Here is a 23,122-nt window from a genome sequence, read left to right as displayed (position 1 = left end):
AAATAAAAATGATGTTTCCATATATTAGCCGCACCGCTGATGTATATATTGTGAAATAAGCTATTTACAAAGAAATATTTTGCATACGTTTTATATTCTTTGATTTTTTTCCAAAATGTGTCTGCAACAGGGCATTAAAACGGCTGATCAAACAAAACAGAAATCATGGTCATGGACCCACAAGCTGTGCAAGCTAACTCTCCAATCAGCTAAACAGACTCAATAACTCCATGTTGACGTTTTGGTGAATTGACCAAACTGAAACAAAACAAAAAGAACGCCATCATAAGTTAACACTAAATAAATAAATGATAAATGGGTTGTACATGTATAGCGCTTTTCTACCTTCAAGGTACTCAAAGCGCTTTGACACTACTTCCACATTTACACATTCACACACACATTCACACACTGATGGAGGGAGCTGCCATGCAAGGCGCCAACCAGCACCCATCAGGAGCAAGGGTGAAGTGTCTTGCTCAGGACACAACGGACGTGACAAAGTTGGTACTAGGTGGGAGTTGAACCAGGGACCCTCGGGTTGTACTAAGACATTCATTCGTAAATGCTAATGCTAACGACGCTTGCTTGATTAGATTATGATGGCACATACAAATATGCATGGAAACACTCCTACAGACATCGCACATGGGACGCTTTAGTAAGTAAGAATAGTTTTAGTTATATTGTAAAAATTACAAATATTGCTGGAAGTCATGAATGAAGGATCCATACCAGTAAAAAGGCAAGGGATGGTTTTATTTCCTGTATTAAAACAGGAAGTGCATTTTCAACAGCACCTGCAGTGAGCAAACTCGTCCAAAAGATGGTGCCATAGCACAAACAATAACTCACATTTTTGGTGTCTTTGTTTATGTAAAAAAAAAAAAAGATTTGCTTTATGGCCATCATCAAAAAAAACTCCATAAATTAGCCGCACCGTTTTGGAAGCTGCAGGGTTCAAAGCACAGGAAAAAAGTGGCGGCTTATGGTGCGGAACACAAAGTTGTACCTACCTATGCTCCTCCACCTGCCGTCTCTGCATCCTGGGGTCAGGACCAACACAGCAATGTTTCACTTCTTTGTGCACGCAACTCATTTGAAGTTTGCTGACTTTGAAGCAGCAAAGTTCACCTTTTAATTGTTTATGATTGCATCATCAACCAATTAGATGGAAAGTTGCACAGCATCATGGTTTCCTCCTTCAGTCACTGCCGTGTTGTTGTTCAAGGGGGACTACTTTTAATCAAGCTTTCTCAATAATGTTCATGCTTTAATTCTCCAAGTCATTTTGGGGTTTTGTCACTTTGAACTTCACTTCCTGTTTGGCAAAGAAACTATGAGGTGGTTGCTCCTGCATGTCACTTTGATCTTGACTTCCTGTTTGGCAAAGAAACCATGAGGTGGTTGCTCCTGCATGTCACTTTGAACTTCACTTCCTGTTTGGCAAAGAAACCATGAGGTGGTTGCTCCTGCATGTCACTTTGAACTTCACTTCCTGTTTGGCAAAGAAACCATGAGGTGGTTGCTCCTGCATGTCACTTTAATCTTCACTTCCTCTTTGGCAAAAAAACTATGAGGTGGTTGCTGTTGCATGTCACTTTGATCTTGACTTCCTGTTTGGCAAAGAAACCATGAGGTCGTTGTTCCTGCATGTCACTTTGATCTTCACTTCCTTTTTGGCAAAGAAACCATGAGGTGGTTGCTCCTGCATGTCACTTTAATCTTCACTTCCTGTTTGGCAAAAAAACTATGAGGTGGTTGCTCCTGCATGTCACTTTTATCTTCACTTCCTTTTTGGCAAAGAAACCATGAGATGGTTGCTCCTGCATGTCACTTTGATCTTGACTTCCTGTTTGGCAAAGAAACCATGAGGTGGTTGCTCCTGCATGTCACTTTGAACTTCACTTCCTGTTTGGCAAAGAAACCATGAGGTGGTTGCTCCTGCATGTCACTATTTTGTCATTTTGATTTTCACTTCCTGTTTGGCAAAGAAACCATGAGATGGTTGCTCCTGCATGTCACTTTTATCTTCACTTCCTTTTTGGCAAAGAAACCATGAGGTGGTTGCTCCTGCATGTCACTTTGATCTTCACTTCCTTTTTGGCAAAGAAACCATGAGGTGATTGCTCCTGCATGTCACTTTTATCTTCACTTCCTTTTTGGCAAAGAAACCATGAGGTGGTTGCTCCTGCATGTCACTTTTATCTTCACTTCCTTTTTGGCAAAGAAACCATGAGGTGGTTGCTCCTGCATGTCACTTTTATCTTCACTTCCTTTTTGGCAAAGAAACCATGAGGTGGTTGCTCCTGCATGTCACTTTTATCTTCACTTCCTTTTTGGCAAAGAAACCATGAGGTGGTTGCTCCTGCATGTCACTTTGATCTTGACTTCCTGTTTGGCACAGAAACCATGAGGTGGTTGCTCCTGCATGTCACTTTGAACTTCACTTCCTGTTTGGCAAAGAAACCATGAGGTGGTTGCTCCTGCATGTCACTATTTTGTCATTTTGATTTTCACTTCCTGTTTGGCAAAGAAACCATGAGATGGTTGCTCCTGCATGTCACTTTAATCTTCACTTCCTGTTTGGCAAAAAAACTATGAGGTGGTTGCTCTTGCATGTCACTTTGATCTTGACTTCCTGTTTGGCAAAGAAACCATGAGGTCGTTGTTCCTGCATGTCACTTTGATCTTCACTTCCTTTTTGGCAAAGAAACCATGAGGTGGTTGCTCCTGCATGTCACTTTTATCTTCACTTCCTTTTTGGCAAAGAAACCATGAGGTGGTTGCTCCTGCATGTCACTTTTATCTTCACTTCCTTTTTGGCAAAGAAACCATGAGGTGGTTGCTCCTGCATGTCACTTTGATCTTCACTTCCTTTTTGGCAAAGAAACCATGAGGTGGTTGCTCCTGCATGTCACTTTGATCTTCACTTCCTTTTTGGCAAAGAAACCATGAGGTGGTTGCTCCTGCATGTCACTTTTATCTTCACTTCCTTTTTGGCAAAGAAACCATGAGATGGTTGCTCCTGCATGTCACTTTTATCTTCACTTCCTTTTTGGCAAAGAAACCATGAGGTGGTTGCTCCTGCATGTCACTTTTATCTTCACTTCCTTTTTGGCAAAGAAACCATGAGGTGGTTGCTCCTGCATGTCACTTTGATCTTCACTTCCTTTTTGGCAAAGAAACCATGAGATGGTTGCTCCTGCATGTCACTTTTATCTTCACTTCCTTTTTGGCAAAGAAACCATGAGGTGGTTGCTCCTGCATGTCACTTTGATCTTGACTTCCTGTTTGGCAAAGAAACCATGATGTGGTTGCTCCTGCATGTCACTTTGATCTTGACTTCCTGTTTGGCAAAGAAACCATGAGGTGGTTGCTCCTGCATGTCACTTTGATCTTGACTTCCTGTTTGGCAAAGAAACCATGAGATGGTTGCTCCTGCATGTCACTTTGATCTTGACTTCCTGTTTGGCAAAGAAACCATGAGGTGGTTGCTCCTGCATGTCACTTTGAACTTCACTTCCTGTTTGGCAAAGAAACCATGAGGTGGTTGCTCCTGCATGTCACTATTTTGTCATTTTGATTTTCACTTCCTGTTTGGCAAAGAAACCATGAGATGGTTGCTCCTGCATGTCACTTTAATCTTCACTTCCTGTTTGGCAAAAAAACTATGAGGTGGTTGCTCTTGCATGTCACCTTTATCTTCACTTCCTTTTTGGCAAAGAAACCATGAGGTGGTTGCTCCTGCATGTCACTTTGATCTTCACTTCCTTTTTGGCAAAGAAACCATGAGGTGATTGCTCCTGCATGTCACTTTTATCTTCACTTCCTTTTTGGCAAAGAAACCATGAGGTGGTTGCTCCTGCATGTCACTTTTATCTTCACTTCCTTTTTGGCAAAGAAACCATGAGGTGGTTGCTCCTGCATGTCACTTTGATCTTCACTTCCTTTTTGGCAAAGAAACCATGAGGTGGTTGCTCCTGCATGTCACTTTGATCTTGACTTCCTGTTTGGCAAAGAAACCATGAGGTGGTTGCTCCTGCATGTCACTTTGATCTTGACTTCCTGTTTGGCAAAGAAACCATGAGATGGTTGCTCCTGCATGTCACTTTGATCTTGACTTCCTGTTTGGCAAAGAAACCATGAGGTGGTTGCTCCTGCATGTCACTTTGAACTTCACTTCCTGTTTGGCAAAGAAACCATGAGGTGGTTGCTCCTGCATGTCACTATTTTGTCATTTTGATTTTCACTTCCTGTTTGGCAAAGAAACCATGAGATGGTTGCTCCTGCATGTCACTTTAATCTTCACTTCCTGTTTGGCAAAAAAACTATGAGGTGGTTGCTCTTGCATGTCACCTTTATCTTCACTTCCTTTTTGGCAAAGAAACCATGAGGTGGTTGCTCCTGCATGTCACTTTGATCTTCACTTCCTTTTTGGCAAAGAAACCATGAGGTGATTGCTCCTGCATGTCACTTTTATCTTCACTTCCTTTTTGGCAAAGAAACCATGAGGTGGTTGCTCCTGCATGTCACTTTTATCTTCACTTCCTTTTTGGCAAAGAAACCATGAGGTGGTTGCTCCTGCATGTCACTTTGATCTTCACTTCCTTTTTGGCAAAGAAACCATGAGGTGGTTGCTCCTGCATGTCACTTTGATCTTGACTTCCTGTTTGGCAAAGAAACCATGAGGTGGTTGCTCCTGCATGTCACTTTGATCTTGACTTCCTGTTTGGCAAAGAAACCATGAGGTGGTTGCTCCTGCATGTCACTTTGATCTTGACTTCCTGTTTGGCAAAGAAACCATGAGATGGTTGCTCCTGCATGTCACTTTGATCTTGACTTCCTGTTTGGCAAAGAAACCATGAGGTGGTTGCTCCTGCATGTCACTTTGATCTTCACTTCCTGTTTGGCAAAGAAACCATGAGGTGGTTGCTCCTGCAGGTCGCTGTATCCCTAGAACACTGCAGTGTAACGGGGAGGACGACTGCGGCGACATGGCGGACGAGGCGGGCTGCAGCATGCGGCAAACGCCCTGCAGACACCAGGCGGAGGAGTACTGGGGCATCGAGAACCTTGCCAAAGGGTGACGGACACTGCCTACCACTTGGTTGTAACCTTCGGACTTGGCTTTCCTGACTTTTCACTCCTACTTCCTCTCAGAATCAACATCTTGGACAGCCAGCTGCAAGGAGTCGTGTTGGACAACCGCTACTACGCAGGAAGTTGTCTACCGCACTACATCCAGGACGTGGCCTTCAGGAAGCCTCACAACCTGCAACACTACACCATGCAGGTACAACAAGACCTGGTAGAACAACACTACACCATGCAGGTACAACAAGACATGGTAGAACAACACTACACCATGCACGTACAACAAGACCTGGTAGAACAACACTACACCATGCAGGTACAACAAGACATGGTAGAACAACACTACACCATGCAGGTACAACAAGACCTGGTAGAACAACACTACACCATGCAGGTACAACAAGACCTGGTAGAACAACACTACACCATGCAGGTACAACAAGACCTGGTAGAACAACACTACACCGTGCAGGTACAACAAGACCTGGTAGAACAACACTACACCATGCAGGTACAACAAGACCCGGTAGAACAACACTACACCATGCAGGTACAACAAGACATGGTAGAACAACACTACACCATGCAGGTACAACAAGACCTGGTAGAACAACACTACACCATGCAGGTACAACAAGACCTGGTAGAACAACACTACACCATGCAGGTACAACAAGACCTGGTAGAACAACACTACACCGTGCAGGTACAACAAGACCTGGTAGAACAACACTACACCATGCAGGTACAACAAGACCTGGTAGAACAACACTACACCGTGCAGGTACAACAAGACCTGGTAGAACAACACTACACCATGCAGGTACAACAAGACCTGGTAGAACAACACTACACCATGCAGGTACAACAAGACCTGGTAGAACAACACTACACCATGCAGGTACAACAAGACCTGGTAGAGAAACACTACACCATGCAGGTACAACAAGACCTGGTAGAACAACACTACACTATGCAGGTACAACAAGACCTGGTAGAACAACACTACACCATGCAGGTACAACAAGACCTGGTAGAACAACACTACACCATGCAGGTACAACAAGACCTGGTAGAACAACACTACACTATGCAGGTACAACAAGACCTGGTAGAACAACACTACACCATGCAGGTACAACAAGACCTGGTAGAACAACACTACACCGTGCAGGTACAACAAGACCTGGTAGAACAACACTACACCATGCAGGTACAACAAGACCTGGTGGTACAACACTACACCATGCAGGTACAACAAGACCTGGTAGAACAACACTACACCATGCAGGTACAACAAGACCTGGTAGAACAACACTACACCATGCAGGTACAACAAGACCTGGTAGAACAACACTACACCATGCAGGTACAACAAGACCTGGTAGAACAACACTACACTATGCAGGTACAACAAGACCTGGTAGAACAACACTACACCATGCAGGTACAACAAGACCTGGTAGAACAACACTACACCGTGCAGGTACAACAAGACCTGGTAGAACAACACTACACCATGCAGGTACAACAAGACCTGGTGGTACAACACTACACCATGCAGGTACAACAAGACCTGGTAGAACAACACTACACCATGCAGGTACAACAAGACCTGGTAGAACAACACTACACCATGCAGGTACAACAAGACCTGCTAGAGCAACACTACACCATGCAGGTACAACAAGACCTGGTAGAACAACACTACACCATGCAGGTACAACAAGACCTGGTAGAACAACACTACACCATGCAGGTACAACAAGACCTGGTAGAGCAACACTACACCATCCAGGTACAACAAGACCTGGTAGAACAACACTACACCATGCAGGTACAACAAGACCTGGTAGAACAACACTACACCATGCAGGTACAACAAGACCTGGTAGAACAACACTACACCATGCAGGTACAACAAGACATGGTAGAACAACACTACACCATGCAGGTACAACAAGACCTGGTAGAACAACACTACACCGTGCAGGTACAACAAGACCTGGTAGAACAACACTACACCATGCAGGTACAACAAGACCTGGTAGAACAACACTACACCATGCAGGTACAACAAGACCTGGTAGAACAACACTACACCATGTAGGTACAACAAGACCTGGTAGAACAACACTACACCATGCAGGTACAACAAGACCTGGTAGAACAACACTACACCATGCAGGTAACAACAAGACCTGGTAGAACAACACTACACCATGCAGGTACAACAAGACCTGGTAGAACAACACTACACCATGCAGGTACAACAAGACCTGGTAGAACAACACTACACCGTGCAGGTACAACAAGACCTGGTAGAACAACACTACACCATGCAGGTACAACAAGACCTGGTAGAACAACACTACACCATGCAGGTACAACAAGACCTGGTAGAACAACACTACACCATGCAGGTACAACAAGACCTGGTAGAACAACACTACACCATGCAGGTACAACAAGACCTGGTAGAACAACACTACACCGTGCAGGTACAACAAGACCTGGTAGAACAACACTACACCATGCAGGTACAACAAGACCTGGTAGAACAACACTACACCGTGCAGGTACAACAAGACCTGGTAGAACAACACTACACCATGCAGGTACAACAAGACCTGGTAGAACAACACTACACCATGCAGGTACAACAAGACCTGGTAGAACAACACTACACCATGCAGGTACAACAAGACCTGGTAGAGAAACACTACACCATGCAGGTACAACAAGACCTGGTAGAACAACACTACACTATGCAGGTACAACAAGACCTGGTAGAACAACACTACACCATGCAGGTACAACAAGACCTGGTAGAACAACACTACACCATGCAGGTACAACAAGACCTGGTAGAACAACACTACACTATGCAGGTACAACAAGACCTGGTAGAACAACACTACACCATGCAGGTACAACAAGACCTGGTATAACAACACTACACCATGCAGGTACAACAAGACCTGGTAGAACAACACTACACCATGCAGGTACAACAAGACCTGGTAGAACAACACTACACCGTGCAGGTACAACAAGACCTGGTAGAACAACACTACACCATGCAGGTACAACAAGACCTGGTGGTACAACACTACACCATGCAGGTACAACAAGACCTGGTAGAACAACACTACACCATGCAGGTACAACAAGACCTGGTAGAACAACACTACACCATGCAGGTACAACAAGACCTGGTAGAACAACACTACACCATGCAGGTACAACAAGACCTGGTAGAACAACACTACACTATGCAGGTACAACAAGACCTGGTAGAACAACACTACACCATGCAGGTACAACAAGACCTGGTAGAACAACACTACACCGTGCAGGTACAACAAGACCTGGTAGAACAACACTACACCATGCAGGTACAACAAGACCTGGTGGTACAACACTACACCATGCAGGTACAACAAGACCTGGTAGAACAACACTACACCATGCAGGTACAACAAGACCTGGTAGAACAACACTACACCATGCAGGTACAACAAGACCTGCTAGAGCAACACTACACCATGCAGGTACAACAAGACCTGGTAGAACAACACTACACCATGCAGGTACAACAAGACCTGGTAGAACAACACTACACCATGCAGGTACAACAAGACCTGGTAGAGCAACACTACACCATCCAGGTACAACAAGACCTGGTAGAACAACACTACACCATGCAGGTACAACAAGACCTGGTAGAACAACACTACACCATGCAGGTACAACAAGACCTGGTAGAACAACACTACACCATGCAGGTACAACAAGACCTGTTAGAACAACACTACACCATGCAGGTACAACAAGACCTGGTAGAACAACACTACACCATGCAGGTACAACAAGACCTGGTAGAACAACACTACACCATGCAGGTACAACAAGACCTGGTAGAACAACACTGTACCATGCAGGTACAACAAGACCTGGTAGAACAACACTACACCATGCAGGTACAACAAGACCTGGTAGAACAACACTACACCATGCAGGTACAACAAGACCTGGTAGAACAACACTACACCATGCAGGTACAACAAGACCTGGTAGAACAACACTACACCATGCAGGTACAACAAGACCTGGTAGAACAACACTACACCATGCAGGCACAACAAGACCTGGTAGAACAACACTACACCATGCAGGTACAACAAGACCTGGTAGAACAACACTACACCATGCAGGTACAACAAGACCTGGTAGAACAACACTACACCATGCAGGTACAACAAGACCTGGTAGAACAACACTACACCATGCAGGTACAACAAGACCTGGTAGAACAACACTACACCATGCAGGTACAAAAGACCTGGTAGAACAACACTACACCATGCAGGTACAACAAGACCTGGTAGAACAACACTACACCATGCAGGTACAACAAGACCTGGTAGAACAACACTACACCATGTAGGTACAACAAGACCTGGTAGAACAACACTACACCATGCAGGTACAACAAGACCTGGTAGAACAACACTACACCATGCAGGTACAACAAGACCTGGTAGAACAACACTACACCATGCAGGTACAACAAGACATGGTAGAACAACACTACACCATGCAGGTACAACAAGACCTGGTAGAACAACACTACACCATGCAGGTACAACAAGACCTGGTAGAACAACACTACACCATGCAGGTACAACAAGACCTGGTAGAACAACACTACACCATGCAGGTACAACAAGACCTGGTAGAACAACACTACACCATGCAGGTACAACAAGACCTAGTAGAACAACACTACACCGTGCAGGTACAACAAGACCTGGTAGAACAACGCTACACCATGCAGGTACAACAAGACATGGTAGAACAACACTACACCATGCAGGTACAACAAGACCTGGTAGAACAACACTGTACCATGCAGGTACAACAAGACCTGGTAGAACAACACTACACCGTGCAGGTACAACAAGACCTGGTAGAACAACACTACACCATGCAGGTACAACAAGATCGGTTGGGGACATCTCTACGCTGCTGATCCGCCTCCGCTTGGGATGGTTTCCTGTGGACGGGACTCTCGCTGCTGTCTTGGATCCGCTTTGGACTGAACTCTTGCGGCTGTGTTGGAGCCACTATGGATTGAACTTTCACAGTATCATGTTAGACCCGCTCCACATCCATTGCTTTCGGTCCCCTAGAAATCCTTTAGCTTTGTTGTCATTGTCGTTCAATTTGAAAACACGTTTAAAAAAGTATTTGGGGATGACAAGTAGGGGATTCATAAATGGAGTATCAAATATTTTTGGATATGTTTTAAATAATAATTATGATAAATGCTTTTAATAATAACTGTTCATTGGAATGAAGGAACTATGATGGACTTGTGTATTGATTATTCATTAATTATTAACACTTCGGGTGTTTGTAAACAATGACTTTCTTCCACCAGCATAACATAAAAGCTCCTCTCCGCAGACAAAAGGCTCCTTGGACTTCAACCTGGAGGAGTTCCAGTCCTACTCGGACTACATGGACCACACCGTCCGGGAGAGGATGAGCCAGACCACCGTGTCCTCTGGTTTTGCCATCCCGGGTGTTGTGGAGTTCGGCTACAACCACAGCAAGGCCAAGTACAGCAAGTGGGTCCAGAAGATCCGCCGTGCTTCAGGCAAGGTGAGAGATCCCCCGTCCGTACTTCCCAGGTCTGAAAGCCCGGGTGCAGGGACGGCAGGCGAAGTGCAAGGATAAAATGTTTTAAAGGCAACCAGTGCAGGGGAAGCAAAGGGAAAGCCATCTAGAAAACAGGGCTGGTATAAACAACTTCCTGATTGGCAAACAGAAGTATGTCCTGACTGCCAATCAATCAGGTACAGGTGAGGGTTGGCGGAAGAACAAGATTGGAAAGCAAAGAGAGAGCGCTGGACAGGAAATGAAACAAAATACAGGAACATAAAAAAAAAAGAACTATCCTTGAGATTCTTCATATATCTTTCTTTTTGTTATATATATATTTATTTATTTCTTATGAATAAACGTGTACAAGCTGTCACTTTTTGTACCCCAAATACAGAATGTAGATGAAATACTACATCACGCACATACATCTGCCTTCCACTCACCTCACTACATCTACACCTACATCATGTCCTTAACTACATCATGTCCCTAACTACATCATGTCCCTAACTACATCCTGTCCCTAACTACATCATGTCCCTAACTACATCCTGTCCCTAACTACATCCTGTCCCTAACTACATCATGTCCCTAACTACATCCTGTCCCTAACTACATCCTGTCCCTAACTACATCATGTCCCTAACTACAACCTGTCCTTAACTACATCATGTCCCTAACTACAACCTGTCCTTAACTACATCCTGTCCTTAAGTACAGGATGTAGTTAAGGACATGATGTAGTTAACTACATCATGTCCCTAACTACAACCTTTTGTTAACTACATCCTGTCCTTAACTACATCCTGTACTTAACTACATCATGTCCCTAACTACAACCTTTTGTTAACTACATCTTGTCCTTAACTACATCCTGTCCTTAACTACATCCTGTCCTTAACTACATCATGTCCCTAACTACAACCTTTTGTTAACTACATCTTGTCCAAAACTACATCCTGTCCTTAACTACATCCTGTCCTTAACTACATCATGTCCCTAACTACATCCTGTCCTTAATTACAACCTATTGTTAACTACATCATGTCCTTAACTACATCATGTCCCTAACTACAAACTTTTGTTAACTACATCCTGTCCTTAACTACATCATGTCCTTAACTACATCCCGTACTTAACTATATCATGTCCCTAACTACAACCTTTTGATAACTACATCCTGTACTTAACTACATCATGTCCCTAACTACAACCTTTTGTTAACTACATATTGTCCTTAACTACATCCTGTCCTTAACTACATCATGTCCTTAACTACATTCTGTCCTTAATTACAACCTATTGTTAACTACATCATGTCCTTAACTACAACCTATTGTTAACTACATCATGTCCTTAACTACAACCTGTCCTTAACTACATCCTGTCCTTAACTACAACCTATTGTTAACTACATCCTGCCCTTAACTACATCCTGTCCTTAACTAAATTCGTTCTTTAACTACATCCTATCCTTAACTACATCCTTTCCTTAACTACATCCTGTCCTTAACTACAACAAATTGTTAACTGCATCCTTCCCTAAACTACATCCTGTCCTTAACTACATCCTTTCCTAAACGACATCCTGTACTTAACTACATTCTGGCCTTAACTACATCCTGTCCATAAGTACAGCATGTCCTTAACTACATCCTGTCTATAACTACAACCTATTGTTAACTACATCCTGTCTTTAACTACATCCTGGCCTTAACTACATCCTGTCCTTAACTACATCATGTCCTTAATTACATCCTGTCCTTAATTACATCCTGTCGTTAATCCACACCATGTCCTTAACTACATCCTGTCCTTAACTACATCCTGTCGTTAATCCACACCATGTCCTTAACTACATCCTGCCCCTAACTGCATCATGTCCTTAACTACATCATGTCCTCAACTACATCACGCCCCTAATTACAACCTGTCCTTAACTACATCATGTCCTTAACTACATCATGTCCTTAACTACATCCTGTACTTAACTACATCATGTCCCTAACTACAACCTTTTGTTAACTACATCCTGTCCTTAACTACATCATGTCTTTAATTACATCATGTCCCTAACTACATCATGTCCTTAATTACAACCTATTGTTAACTACATCATGTCCTTAACTACATCCTGTCCCTAACTACATCATGTCCTTAACTAAATCATGTCCTTAACTACATCACGTCCCTAACTACAACCTGTCCTTAACTACATCATGTCCTTAACTACATCCTTTTCTTACCTACATCCTGTCCTTAACTACATCCTGCCCTTAACTACATCCTTTTCTCACCTACATCCTGTCCTTAACTACATCCTGTCCTTAACTACATCATGTCCTTAGCTACATCCTGCCCTCAGCTACATCCTGTCCTTAACTATATCCTGCCCTTAGCTACATCCTGTCCTTAACTACATCCTGTTCTTAACTACATCCTGTCCTAACTACATTCTGTCCTAACTACATCCTGCCCTTAACTACATCCTGTCTTTAACTACATGTGTCCCCCAGACCCACAGCTTCATCAGGGCCAAAGCAGAGCTGGAGCTGGCCCAGTACATGGTCAAGTCGGACAACCTGATGCTGCACCCGGACTTCCTGCAGCGCCTGAGATCCTTGCCCCAGTCCTACGTGTACGGCCAGTACAGGCAGGTCTACAGAGACTACGGGACGCACTACATCACGGAAGCTGCCCTGGGAGGGGACTATGAGTACACCGTGGTCCTGGACAAGGAGAAGCTGAAGAAGACGGGTAAAGACTAAAGTTTGCGTGCAGATGACCCTCACCCTGACCTCCACCTTGCACCCCCAGACTACACCCTGAGCGACTACAAGAAGTGTGTCCAGTCGGGCTTTAAGGTGGGCGCCAACATCTACGGCGTCTACGTGTCTGCGGGCTACCAAGGTGGTTCCTGCAATGGCCTCCTCAACGAGATGGGAGGTAATGTCCACTCGGGTGATGCTCTCCCCTTCTCTTGCTCTCGCTGAAACCTCTCCTCCTTCCAGAGGACACCACCCTGGGCAGCATGGTGGAGGACACCGTGTCCCTGGTGAGGGGCGGTACTAGCCAGGCCATCACTGCCCTGGTCGCCCACAGACTGCCCAGTCCTCAGCTCATGAGGCTCTGGGGGGAGGGGGTGCGCTTCAACCCTGACTTCCTTCGCACAACCGTAATTACTTCTCTCTTACTTTACATTAGCTTACGTCTTGTCATGTTACACCACTCTATTTCATCTTCTCATTATGCTGGTACTTGATGAATACTTAGGTCTACTACGCTACTGTATTTAATGTTGTCATTATGGTGGTACTTGATGAATACTTAGGTCTACTACACTACTGTATTTAATGTTGTCATTATGCTGGTACTTAATGAATACTTAGGTCTACTACACTACTGTATTCAATGTTGTCATTATGGTGGTACTTAATGAATACTTAGGTCTACTACACTACTGTATTCAATGTTGTCATGATGGTGGTACTTAATAAATACTTAGGTCCACTACGCTACTGTATTTAATGTTGTCATGATGCTGGTACTTAATGAATACTTAGGTCTACTACACTACTGTATTTAATGTTGTCATTATGCTGGTACTTAATGAATACTTAGGTCTACTACGCTACTGTATTTAATGTTGTCATTATGGTGGTACTTAATGAAAACTTAGGTCTACTACACTACTGTATTTAATGTTGTCATTATGGGGGTACTTAATGAATACTTAGGTCCACTACGCTACTGTATTTAATGTTGTCATTATGCTGGTACTTAATGAATACTTAGGTCTACTACACTACTGTATTTAATGTTGTCATTATGGTGGTACTTAATGAATACTTAGGTCTACTACACTACTGTATTTAATGTTGTCATTATGGTGGTACTTAATGAATACTTAGGTCTACTACGCTACTGTATTTAATGTTGTCATGATGGTGGTACTTAATGAATACTTAGGTCTACTACACTACTGTATTTAATGTTGTCATTATGGTGGTACTTGATGAATACTTAGGTCTACTACGCTACTGTATTTAATGTTGTCATTATGCTGGTACTTAATGAATACTTAGGTCTACTACACTACTGTATTCAATGTTGTCATTATGGTGGTACTTAATGAATACTTAGGTCTACTACACTACTGTATTCAATGTTGTCATGATGGTGGTACTTAATGAATACTTAGGTCCACTACGCTACTGTATTTAATGTTGTCATGATGCTGGTACTTAATGAATACTTAGGTCTACTACACTACTGTATTTAATGTTGTCATTATGCTGGTACTTAATGAATACTTAGGTCTACTACGCTACTGTATTTAATGTTGTCATTATGGTGGTACTTAATGAAAACGTAGGTCTACTACACTACTGTATTTAATGTTGTCATTATGGGGGTACTTAATGAATACTTAGGTCCACTACGCTACTGTATTTAATGTTGTCATTATGCTGGTACTTAATGAATACTTAGGTCTACTACACTACTGTATTTAATGTTGTCATTATGGTGGTACTTAATGAATACTTAGGTCTACTACACTACTGTATTTAATGTTGTCATTATGGTGGTACTTAATGAATACTTAGGTCCACTACGCTACTGTATTTAATGTTGTCATGATGGTGGTACTTAATGAATACTTAGGTCTACTACACTACTGTATTTCATGTTGTCATTATGGTGGTACTTAATGAAAACTTAGGTCTACTACGCTACTGTATTTAATGTTGTCATTATGGTGGTACTTAATGAATACTTAGGTCTACTACGCTACTGTATTTAATGTTGTGATTATTGTGGTACTTAATGAATACTTGGGTCTACTACACTACTGTATTTAATGTTGTCATGATGGTGGTACTTAATGAATACTTAGGTCTACTACACTACTGTATTTAATGTTGTCATTACGGTGGTACTTAATGAATACTTAGGTCTACTACACTACTGTATTTAATGTTGTCATTATGGTGGCAGAATAAAGATGTACAGGAAGTGAAGTTGGCAGATGAGAGCAGAATAAACATGTACGGGAAGTCAAGTTGGCACATGTGAGCAGACTAAAAGATGTTCAGGAAGTCAAGTTGGCACATGTGAGCAGAATAAAAGAAGTACAGGAAGTCAAGTTGGCACATGTGAGCAGACTAAAAGATGTACAGGAAGTCAAGTTGGCACACGTGAGCGGACTAAACATGTACAGGAAGTCAAGTTGGCACATGTGAGCAGAATAAACATGTACAGGAAGTAAAGTTGGCACATGTGAGCAGACTAAACATGTACACGAAGTCAAGTTGGCACGTGAGCAGACTAAAAGATGTACAGGAAGTCAAGTTGGCACATGAGAGCAGACTAAAAGAAGTACAGGAAGTCAAGTTGGCACATGTGAGCAGAATAAAAGAAGTACAGGAAGTCAAGTTGGCACACGTGAGCAGACTAAAAGATGTACAGGAAGTCAAGTTGGCACACGTGAGCGGACTAAACATGTACAGGAAGTCAAGTTGGCACATGTGAGCAGACTAAAAGATGTACAGGAAGTCAAGTTGGCACACGTGAGCGGACTAAACATGTACAGGAAGTCAAGTTGGCACATGTGAGCAGACTAAAAGATGTACAGGAAGTCAACTTGGCACATGTGAGCAGACTAAAAGATGTACAGGAAGTCAAGTTGGTACATGTGAGCAGAATAAAAGATGTACAGGAAGTCAAGTTGGCACATGTGAGCAGACTAAAAGATGTACAGGAAGTCAAGTTGGCACATGGGAGCAGAATAAACATGTACAGGAAGTCAAGTTGGCACATGTGAGCAGAATAAAAGCTGTACAGGAAGTCAAGTTGGCACGTGTGAGCAGACTAAAAGATGTACAGGAAGTCAAGTTGGCACATGTGAGCAGACTAAAAGATGTACAGGAAGTCAAGTTGGCACATGTGAGCAGACTAAAAGATGTACAGGAAGTCAAGTTGGCACATGTGAGCAGACTAAAAGATGTACAGGAAGTCAAGTTGGCACATGTGAGCAGACTAAAAGATGTACAGGAAGTCAAGTTGGCACATGTGAGCAGACTAAAAGCTGTAGAACACGTAAGTGCTGGGTGAATGTGTAGAAAACATACTTGCCAACCCTCCCAGATTTTCCGGGAGACTCCTGAAATTCAGTGCCTCTCCTGAAAATCTCCCGAAATTCAGGCGCAGCTGGAGGCCACGCCCCTCCAGCTCCATGAGGACCTGAGTGGCGTGTCTGCCCAACGACGTTCTAACTGTAGAATGATCCAGGGCGAGGTCTTGGTTTCTTATGTGGGTTTATTGTTAGGCAGTTTCATTAAGGTCCTCCCAGCGTGCTAACAACACACAACAACAGCAGTCACGTTTACGTCCACCACTCTACCGTAGGGCCGTTCGTCTGCTGTAAACAGCAGGTGGCGCTCTTAAACAGTACAATACTGCCATCTACTGTACATGCACCACAACACCTCCAGGCAACTTCAACCCTTTATCTGTACGGAATATTGTTGGGAATTTACTAATATAAGTATCAATCAATCAATCATGCATTTGTGACACTAACATTCACTTTAGACACAACAGCTGTAAATAAACCCCTCCCCTCTTAACCACGCCCCCCGCCACGCCCCCCCAAGGTTGTCAAGTATGGGAGAAAAGAAGTGTAAAGTGTTGCAGATAAACAGAATGTTTTTGCTGTTTAGACGCGACCTCTGTCCGAGCTGGTGACCTCCAGAGACTTCACCTGGGACCAGGTGTTGAAGAGGAACCTGAAGCGAGCCTTGCTGGAGTACCTGGAAGAGGTCAGCCCCTGTCGCTGTGCGCCGTGTCACAACAATGGTGTGGCCGTCCTGCGAGGTAACTTACACCGGCGACTTATAAACACCTCATCCTTATCACTTATTATTGACTCCATGTCAATAAATGTGGAGTGAAAGGCCTGGGTGGGCCCCAAGGTCAAGAAGGTTAAGAACCCCAATGTTCTTTTCACCAGGCGGCAGATGTGACTGTGTGTGTCCTGTCGGCTACAGCGGCCTGGCCTGTGAGGTCACTGGCAGACAGACAGGTCAGTCCAACATCACAGACAGCTTAGTCCAACATCACAGACAGCTTAGTCCAACATCACAGACAGGTTGGACACTTTGATCAAGTACAGTGCTGATGACATGACAGACAGGTTAGTGCAACATGACAGACAGGTGTGGGACATTGATCAAGTACAGTGCTGATGACATGACAGACAGGTTAGTGCAACATGACAGACAGGTGTGGGACATTGATCAAGTACAGTGCTGATGACATGACAGACAGGTTAGTCCAACAACTACAGACAGGTGTGGGACCTTGATGATGTACATTGCTGATGACATGACAGACAGGTTAGTCCAGCATGACAGACAGGTGTGGGACATTGATGATGTACATTTATGATGACATGACAGACAGGTTAGTCCAACATGACAGACAGGTGTGGGACATAGATGATGTACATTTATGATGGCATGACAGACAGGTTAGTCCAAAATGACAGACAGGTGTGGGACATTGATAATGTACATTTATGACGACATGACAGACAGGTTAGTCCAACATGACAGACAGGTTAGTCCAACATGACAGACAGGTGTTGGACATTGATCAAGTACATTTACGATGACATGACAGAAATGGCCCGGGATGGCAACTGGAGCTGCTGGGGTTCCTGGTCTTCCTGCATTGGAAGAAGCAAGACCAGGATTCGGCAGTGTACCAACCCGGCACCAGAACGGGGGGGCCTGCCTTGCCGAGGTGTGCAGCAGGAGTCAACAGAGTGTTTCTGAACAAGTCCTGGTCCACCTGGCTCAAAGTCTATTAAACGTCCTTCCATTAAAATGTTGTTTGTGTCAACTTCTCCTAATTCTCTGCATGTCATTAGTCCTGTTCACTAACACACCTGTTCACTGACACACCTGTTCACTGACACACCTGTTCACTGACACACCTGTTCACTGACACACCTGTTCACCGTACAACTGGACCACTGACACACCTTTTCACCGTACAACTGGACCCCTGACACACCTGTTCACCGTACAACTGGACCCCTGACACACCTGTTCACCGTACAACTGGACCCCTGACACACCTGTTCACCGTACAACTGGACCACTGACACACCTGTTCACCGTACAACTGGACCACGGACACACCTGTTCACCGTACAACTGGACCACGGAGACACCTGTTCACCGTACAACTGGACCACTGACACACCTGTTCACCTGCTAGTCATTAGTATTAGCCTTTTTACATGGCCAGCTCAACACTGAGATGCAGGTTACAACCACACAGCTGGTTTTTAATACACAATGTACTTACAGTACCAACACCTTTCTAGGGCACAACCAAAGACTAGACTTTCACCTTATTGGCAAAGACTACTTCTAGGTTACTGGCCAGGCACACACCTGTAAACTACTCCTTCATCACACACCTGGTCACAAACTACTGTAGACTACTCCTTCATCACACACCTGGTCACAAACTACTGTAGACTACTCCTTCATCACACACCTGGTCACAAACTACTGTAGACGACCTTCATCACACACCTGGTCACAAACTACTGTAGACGACCTTCATCACACACCTGGTCACAAACTACTGTAGACTACTCCTTCATCACACACCTGGTCACAAACTACTGTAGACTACTCCTTCATCACACACCTGGTCACAAACTACTGTAGACTACTCCTTCATCACACACCTGGTCACAAACTACTGTAGACTACTCCTTCATCACACACCTGGTCACAAACTACTGTAGACTACTCCTTCATCACACACCTGGTCACAAACTACTGTAGACGACCTTCATCACACACCTGGTCACAAACTACTGTAGACGACCTTCATCACACACCTGGTCACAAACTACTGTAAACTACTCCTTCATCACACACCTGGTCACAAACTACTGTAGACTACTCCTTCATCACACACCTGGTCACAAACTACTGTAGACGACCTTCATCACACACCTGGTCACAAACTACTGTAGACGACCTTCATCACACACCTGGTCACAAACTACTGTAAACTACTCCTTCATCACACACCTGGTCACAAACTACTGTAGACAACTAGTCCATCACAGACCTGGTCACAAAGTAGCCTAGACTATCAGTCCATCACAGACCTGGTCCCAAACTATCCTAGACTACTAGTCCATCACAGACGTGGTGACAAAGTAGCCTGGACTACTGTAGTGATTGACAGACCTGGTCGCAGGGCGTCCTGGCAGGCTAGTCCTTGGTAGCCGGCCTTGCAGATGCAGCTGCAGGAAGTAGCGGCCAGTACGGGCACACCGTTATGCCTGCAGGGGGCGCAGCGGCAGGCACTGAACTGCTGCTGGTACTCATCCAAGCCCCTCTGAAGGTAGGCCAGTCGCGCTCCTACGTGGTCAGAAGCTGTGCTGAAGCGCACTAGCTCGTGGAGGGGCATGGTCTGGCAACAAGAGGGGTCATTAACTCTACAAATACTTTTTTTTTTTTCCATTAGAAATAAACATTTTCATATTGTCATACTGGGGTATTGTGTGTAGAAGTTTGAGGACAAATATGAATGTGTTGTATTTTGGAACAAAACTGTGACATAACGTGGAAAACTGAGGTGGTGTGAATACTTTCAGGCTCTCACCTCGTACTTGATGACTGCCGGGTTGTATTTAAGACTTGCGGTAAGTCTCGGGGTCCCTGATGGTCAACAAGCTGCTGCCGGTGTCTGTGTAGCCCCCCGTTGCCATGGTGATGATGTCCTCAATCACGACTGAACCTGTGTCGCTGTCTTACAGAACAACAATACATTCTCTATGTATATGTATGTATATATGTATATATATATATACATATATATTAGTTCTTTCTGTTGCATCTTGTCTTTTCTCCAACATCTTTGTGATTCGTTCCTTTTCATATACAAATGTTCTCGTAGTCAGACAATATATTAGATGATTTATGTCTGGACCGTCACCTTCAAAGGGGTCACCTGACCACTGTGAGGTGTTGGCCACGCCTCTAAGAACTGCTGATGGTGGTCAGGTGACACTTCTGAAGAAGACAGTGGAAACATGTCAGGTATATGGAAAATATTGTCTGATTCATGGCCGGCTCTACGCAGGGGCAAGAGGGGGCAGAGCCCCCTTAAATAAATGTCTTGCCCCCTCAAATCAAAATTTGAGAAAGCAAATTTGAATAAACTCACAAAATTACTACATTAGAAGTTGACAAAATGATCTGCACTAGCGGAAAAATCCGCCGAAAAAGGGACATCCTCCCTCCGCTGTGCGTGTATTCACCATTCCACAGGCTGCGCAGCAGACACACACCCGCACACACCCCTCAGTAAACATCCAATCACTGTTGCAGTATGAAAGTAAAAGAAAAGGAAAAGTTGTCTACATTTATCATATACTTGTTAGGATGGGTGTATGTGTGTAGTCTTATCTGTCATAAACACGTTTATCGTCGCGGACTTTCGGTGCTACGGAGTTCCTTTTTTTACAACTTGACGGTTTGGAAGGCAGAGAGCCTCCACTGTCCCTGTACCAAGCTACAAGTCATGTATGATGCTGTTAATGAGGGTAAAAATGAAACAAACTTAGCGGTCCTCCTCTGCTGTCCTCTGTTCAGAGCGGAGTCCCTAGCGACGGCCCGTTTTACTTAGCAACGGTCTGGCAATCGACTGCTGGAATTCTTTTTCTGTTGTTTTTCTTGTAATTCTACATAGTCAACCTTTAATGTTTCGATCTACATTTTGTAATAAACAAATTATAAGTTTCATTTGATACGACCAAGACACCTAAAAACAAAAACACTGCCGTTTTCATCAATTTACAAGCTAGTGGGCTAGCTTGTAAATCGATGATTCATTCACTCCAATTCATTCATTGGAGTGAATGAATCTTGTGCCCACATCCACTGCATGTGACAAACTGAAGACAAGTGACCTGGGTCTGACAGACCCCTACGTAAAGCCCCGCCCCCAGGCTGTAGTCTTGTACTGTTGTTTTCTTCATCTAATCACAGCAGGTTTTTTCTGTTGTTGTTCAAGCTTACTTGTTTTCTGCTCCAGCTTCCAGCAGCTCACAAAGAGAAAGTTAATGCTCTGTAATGCATCCATTTTTCAGAGCATTTCAAAAGTCTAGTCCTGCATGTAGTAGTAGCAATGATGCTAGCAATACTGCACCTTTAGCACCAGCAAGCACTGTTTCTCCTGCACCAGCTCCCTCCGCCCCCCCCAACAAGTGCTCCCCCAAAGCAGCCTGCTCAGCTACCCAGTGACTTAAATGGCAACGCGCCATCTCAGCTAACCAAAGCGTGCATTTGGTACAACATTAAGATCATTCAATCCTGCCTGGTACCGCACACGACAAAGTAAACAAAATAAAGACCTTATAAACAAGACTCGATTTCTTAAAGAACATCATTCCTAGGGACAAGTGTCTCCAATATTGTCCACACCGGTCTTGAACGCACGGCACAGTGATTGAAAAACACTGACATAAGGAATCAGTTTGATAAGAGGATTTGATAATGGCCTCGAACTCGATTTCTTAAAGAACATCCTTCCTAGGGACAAGTGTCTCCAATATTGTCCACGATGGTCTCCATCTAAAGACCGCGGTGTGCTCTTGAACACACGGCACAGTGATTGAAAAACACTGACATAAGGAATCAGTTTGATAAGAGGATTGGATAATGGGCTCGAACTCGATGGTTTTTTATTATGTTGAGGGTCAATTTGACCCATTTCAGTGTTTGTGTTTATCAAAGTACTGGTTATCATTTCTTGCTGAAATTTGGTGACTTTTCCTCATCTATGGTCATGAACTGGTGTGTAAAATCTGGACACTTTGTTGTGTTGTGGAATGTCTTGCAGAGTTTGTATACAAAGATGATGTTGCGGGTCATTTTGACCGAGACCCTTTAATGTGGGTAAATAGCTAAAATAAACAAGTCTCTTTGATGTACTTTTTACTTTGATGTACAATTGTTTGTATTTTGATTGCCTCTGAGACCCAGAGACAGGTGTGTGCAGAGAGGGAACTTTCTCACACTTGTCCTTGTCACTGTTCTCATGTCATCTCTTTGACAAACTCACCAAAAATGAGCTCCAGAAGGATGACATCTGAGGAGACAAGGACAGGTGTGAGAAAGTTCCCTCTCTTCACACACCTGGCTCTGGGTCTCAGAGACAATCAAAATACAAACAAGTGTACATCAAAGTAAAAAGTACATCAAGGAGACATGTTTATTTTGGGATCTGAACAGCTATTTACCCACATTAAAGC

General features: G+C 43.8%; 2 protein-coding genes across 3 annotated transcripts in view; one reads left to right on the top strand and one right to left on the bottom strand.

The window, feature by feature from the left end:
- Positions 1-18,660, top strand: part of c8b (complement component 8, beta polypeptide) — a 28,257-nt gene extending 9,597 nt beyond the window's left edge. For both annotated transcript variants that reach the window (XM_061896831.1, XM_061896832.1), the window contains exons 4-12: positions 4,945-5,086; positions 5,164-5,296; positions 10,570-10,767; positions 13,287-13,527; positions 13,588-13,716; positions 13,782-13,945; positions 17,493-17,646; positions 17,783-17,854; positions 18,454-18,660. In XM_061896831.1, the coding sequence (XP_061752815.1) occupies positions 4,945-5,086; positions 5,164-5,296; positions 10,570-10,767; positions 13,287-13,527; positions 13,588-13,716; positions 13,782-13,945; positions 17,493-17,646; positions 17,783-17,854; positions 18,454-18,608 (1,388 nt within the window). In that variant the 3' untranslated portion in view covers positions 18,609-18,660. The remainder of the gene's footprint in view (positions 1-4,944; positions 5,087-5,163; positions 5,297-10,569; positions 10,768-13,286; positions 13,528-13,587; positions 13,717-13,781; positions 13,946-17,492; positions 17,647-17,782; positions 17,855-18,453) is intronic.
- A 494-nt stretch (positions 18,661-19,154) lies between these two features.
- LOC133550506 (complement component C8 beta chain-like) lies at positions 19,155-20,502 on the bottom strand. The gene is made up of 2 exons (XM_061896482.1): positions 20,470-20,502; positions 19,155-20,277 (listed from the first exon to the last, which is right to left on the bottom strand). The coding sequence occupies exon 2, from the start codon at positions 20,272-20,274 to the stop codon at positions 20,002-20,004; it is 273 nt and encodes a 90-aa protein (XP_061752466.1). The 5' UTR covers positions 20,275-20,277; positions 20,470-20,502; the 3' UTR covers positions 19,155-20,001.
- Between the last annotated feature and the right edge of the window lie 2,620 nt (positions 20,503-23,122).

This window comes from Nerophis ophidion, linkage group LG04 (genome assembly GCF_033978795.1).
Source record: "Nerophis ophidion isolate RoL-2023_Sa linkage group LG04, RoL_Noph_v1.0, whole genome shotgun sequence".
NCBI classification, from domain to species: domain Eukaryota; kingdom Metazoa; phylum Chordata; class Actinopteri; order Syngnathiformes; family Syngnathidae; genus Nerophis; species Nerophis ophidion.
Note: the sequence above shows the minus strand (reverse complement) of the source record. Positions and strands in the feature narration are given on the sequence as shown.

Coding starts and splice junctions, on each gene's coding strand:
- LOC133550506 (XM_061896482.1), bottom strand. CDS start 20,274: ATGCCCCTCCACGAGCTAGTGCGCTTCAGCACAGCTTCTGACCACGTA.